The 4235-nt window shown below is 52.3% G+C and overlaps 1 protein-coding gene across 1 annotated transcript; it reads right to left on the bottom strand.

Moving 5' to 3' along the window:
* Positions 1 to 3235: 3235 nt before the first annotated feature.
* On the bottom strand, positions 3236 to 4024 carry LOC127231703 (proline-rich protein 23A3-like). Its single transcript, XM_051197413.1, has one exon. The coding sequence runs from the start codon at positions 4022 to 4024 to the stop codon at positions 3236 to 3238; it is 789 nt and encodes a 262-aa protein (XP_051053370.1).
* Between the last annotated feature and the right edge of the window lie 211 nt (positions 4025 to 4235).

Raw genomic sequence — 4235 nt, forward strand, 5'->3', positions numbered from 1 at the left:
TCCCCACTCTCCTTGAAGCTTTTCTCTTCTCCCATCCACGATGCCTTGGCCAAAAGCAGTGGTGTGCACACAGCGTCCAAGTTCGGTTCCCGGTTGTCTGGAGCCACACGGGAAATCAGGGCCAAGAGGCATTCAGCGAAGTCGGTGTCCAAGGTGCTGCATGTAGGGAAAACAGGCCTTCTCTTCCTTTCCTAGAAGAGGCGCTTCCTGGCCTTGCAGGGAGAGCGTGGAGGCTTCTGATGACTCAGCGGGCACTGGCCTTGAGGACTTGTTGCAGGAGATGGGGGGAGAGGCTGCAGTGGGGAGCTGGGCAGAGGCTCCAGCATGCTCTCGCTGAGGGTCCAGTTGCACCAGGGATCATCCCTCCCTGCACTCGGAGGAGGGGATGGCGTCCAGGGCCAAGGTACTTGGCTGTCCAACAAGGGGCTGAGCATCACAGTGAAGGGGTCAAAGAGCCCTGGATCCGTGTCAGACGGAGCATGCACCCATAACATCATGGAGTCTTCCTGAGAGACCTCACCTGGCTGAGAGAAGTTTCCCGCCCCTTGGATGTGTGATCCAGGAGCACTGGCGGAACCGTGCTGCAGGAGGACTAGGCATTCTGGGGGAATGTCCAGCACAGCCGCCTCCTGTGGGCTGCAGGGAAAGACCCAAAGCTGTCCAGGCTGGGCGGGCTCCAGCAGGTCCTCTGGAACCAGGGTGATGGTGCATCCAGAAAGGGATACTTGGCTGATCGAGGTGGGGTTGGGTTCCAGGAGCAGGTCGATGGCTTCCAGGTGGAGTTTCAGAGCACAGCCAGTGGGCACCACCACCACGGAGTTGGAGTTGGGCTCTTCCCAGGCGGGTCCGCTGGGGGCTTCCACGTCTGGCTGTGCCAGCCTTTCCGGGCTGCCAGGCTCACGGAGGCAGGGGCGCTTGGCGGGGTTGAGTCCATCTTGCAGCAGATAGTCCCCTGGGCTTCGGGGTCGTGCTCCCCGCATGCTGGCGGTGGTGTGGGCCTGGCACTTGCTGGTTGGGAGTTCACACAGTGCGATGCAGCAGATGGACTTGTGCTCTGCAGGGCCTAGGTCAAGGCAAGCTGTTGTCTGGCTTCTGCAAGAGACGCTGGGGACTCTCTGGCACAGGGCACATGCGATCAGAAAGACTAGCTTGTCAGGAGTGTCGGGGCAAGGACCTCAATTCCTTTTATGGGCCTTGCTTCAGAGGAAGCTCCGCCCAGTCAGGGTGTGGCCAATGAGGGCAAGACCCTTGAGTCTCCACGTGCTAAAAGCTTGGCTGGATCATACCAACACCTTCCTCCCCCTCCTGCTCTCTTCCTGACCTTTCTGCCTCCAAAGAAATGGACTTAAGGTGGGGCTTCCCACTTCCAATAATTGAATCAACAAACATGCCACACAGGTGCCCCGACCTCAGGGCTTGTAGTTAATTCCGGTAGGAGTCAAGTAGACAACCAAGAATAGACAACAAACATCTCTAACAGAAAAGTTCTTGATTCCCTCATGGGTATTTTTGTTTGATTGTTTCTTGGGTGTTTTTTTTTTTTTTTTTTTTTTTTTTTTCCTTTAATTTGTTTTTTTTTTTTTTTTTTTTTTGGGGGGAGTTTTGTTGTTGTTTTTTGTTTTGTTTTGTTTTGTTTTATTTTGTTTTGTTTTTTCATCCATTCTGTGAAACTTTTAGCTATTTGCTCTTTGTTTGGTGTGTGCAAGTTTATTTATATTTATTAGTTTATGGACAATTCAGACCACACAAGCAAGGGCCTGGCAAAAGAGGATGCATATCCTAATTCTGTTGTTTGTTTATTTGTTTTGTTTTCCTTGCCTTTTAATAAATAATTATTTAACTTATTTTCTTTTCGTATGTCAAGACAGGGTTTCTCTCTGTTGCTTTGGAGCCTGTCCTGGAACTAGTTATGTAGGCAGGCTAGAATGAAAGTCACAGATATCTGTCTGCCTCTGCCTCAGGAGTGCTGGATGAATGTATGTGCCCTCAGAACCAGCCAGCCATCATAATGTAGACAGGGGTGGTTAAGGATTCTCTGGTGGGTGCTGTGAAACCAGAGAGTCCCTTTATATTTTTTAAAAATACTGCCATCTCACATCCAACTCCACCGTGTCCATTGGTGTGTGAATGTGTATGTGTGTATGCATTTCTTTGCTTGTTTCTTTTAATTCTTTTTCATTTTTTAAAATACCTATTATTCTGATATGGGTAAACAGATGCAATTTCACACAACTGACTTTTTTTTTTTTTTTTTTTTTTTTTTTTTTTACCATGTTGAGTATTTATTGGGATATATTTGATATTGATTTAACCTGTGTGGGGCCTAGAGAATCTGAGACCCTCCATTTTAAACGCACTTGATAGTCAACAGATTTGCATATTCACATTGGCCAGAAATATGCTTGTGCTCACTCCTTCCCACCACCCTCACTCTCCTTTACCGCTAATCCCTAGCTCCCTCCCTCTCTCAATCAATTTCCAAGGTCAAATGAACACATGGTCCAACCCTTGGCTACTTTGTATTATCATCTTTATTAATGTATATGTTAAGTGGGGATTACAAGCATTGGTTTGACAAAGAGCACTTTGGAAAGGAAGACATGATGAACTAGAGTTCTCTGTTGGTGAGCAAAGTGGACTTGACAGAGTTCTGCTTGTCCAAGGCCGGGAAGCCAAGGCCCATGCCTGCAAGGCTGTTCCAAGCTGCTTTCTTCAGGAGGTGTCTTTGGTGCCTGCTTCTTTGTTTGGTCGTTGTGTTGTCTGAGGCAGGGGTTCTCTGCGTAGCTGGCTGCCATGAAGAGAGAGACTTGGAGTGCAGCTTGAGCTGTCCTGGAAGACCAAGCCAAGGTCAAGTCCCTCGAGTCAAGGGAACACAAGATCAAAGGACACTGGCCACCTAGGGAAGTCGTGGGTTGGGAGAAACTGGAGACAGCTACCGATCCTGTTCTTCCTGGGAAGCAGCGATACAGCTAGGGCCCCGCATTGGAAAATCCGTCCTCTCGTTCTCGAAGGCAGCATTTTAGCTTCAGGTGTGAGATCCAGTGTCCCCACTCTCCTTGAAGCTTTTCTCTTCTCCCATCCACGATGCCTTGGCCAAAAGCAGTGGTGTGCACACAGCGTCCAAGTTCGGTTCCCGGTTGTCTGGAGCCACACGGGAAATCAGGGCCAAGAGGCATTCAGCGAAGTCGGTGTCCAAGGTGCTGCATGTAGGGAAAACAGGCCTTCTCTTCCTTTCCTAGAAGAGGCGCTTCCTGGCCTTGCAGGGAGAGCGTGGAGGCTTCTGATGACTCAGCGGGCACTGGCCTTGAGGACTTGTTGCAGGAGATGGGGGGAGAGGCTGCAGTGGGGAGCTGGGCAGAGGCTCCAGCATGCTCTCGCTGAGGGTCCAGTTGCACCAGGGATCATCCCTCCCTGCACTCGGAGGAGGGGATGGCGTCCAGGGCCAAGGTACTTGGCTGTCCAACAAGGGGCTGAGCATCACAGTGAAGGGGTCAAAGAGCCCTGGATCCGTGTCAGACGGAGCATGCACCCATAACATCATGGAGTCTTCCTGAGAGACCTCACCTGGCTGAGAGAAGTTTCCCGCCCCTTGGATGTGTGATCCAGGAGCACTGGCGGAACCGTGCTGCAGGAGGACTAGGCATTCTGGGGGAATGTCCAGCACAGCCGCCTCCTGTGGGCTGCAGGGAAAGACCCAAAGCTGTCCAGGCTGGGCGGGCTCCAGCAGGTCCTCTGGAACCAGGGTGATGGTGCATCCAGAAAGGGATACTTGGCTGATCGAGGTGGGGTTGGGTTCCAGGAGCAGGTCGATGGCTTCCAGGTGGAGTTTCAGAGCACAGCCAGTGGGCACCACCACCACGGAGTTGGAGTTGGGCTCTTCCCAGGCGGGTCCGCTGGGGGCTTCCACGTCTGGCTGTGCCAGCCTTTCCGGGCTGCCAGGCTCACGGAGGCAGGGGCGCTTGGCGGGGTTGAGTCCATCTTGCAGCAGATAGTCCCCTGGGCTTCGGGGTCGTGCTCCCCGCATGCTGGCGGTGGTGTGGGCCTGGCACTTGCTGGTTGGGAGTTCACACAGTGCGATGCAGCAGATGGACTTGTGCTCTGCAGGGCCTAGGTCAAGGCAAGCTGTTGTCTGGCTTCTGCAAGAGACGCTGGGGACTCTCTGGCACAGGGCACATGCGATCAGAAAGACTAGCTTGTCAGGAGTGTCGGGGCAAGGACCTCAATTCCTTTTATGG

This window comes from Phodopus roborovskii, unplaced genomic scaffold (genome assembly GCF_943737965.1).
Source record: "Phodopus roborovskii unplaced genomic scaffold, PHOROB, whole genome shotgun sequence".
In the NCBI taxonomy this organism is placed as follows: domain Eukaryota; kingdom Metazoa; phylum Chordata; class Mammalia; order Rodentia; family Cricetidae; genus Phodopus; species Phodopus roborovskii.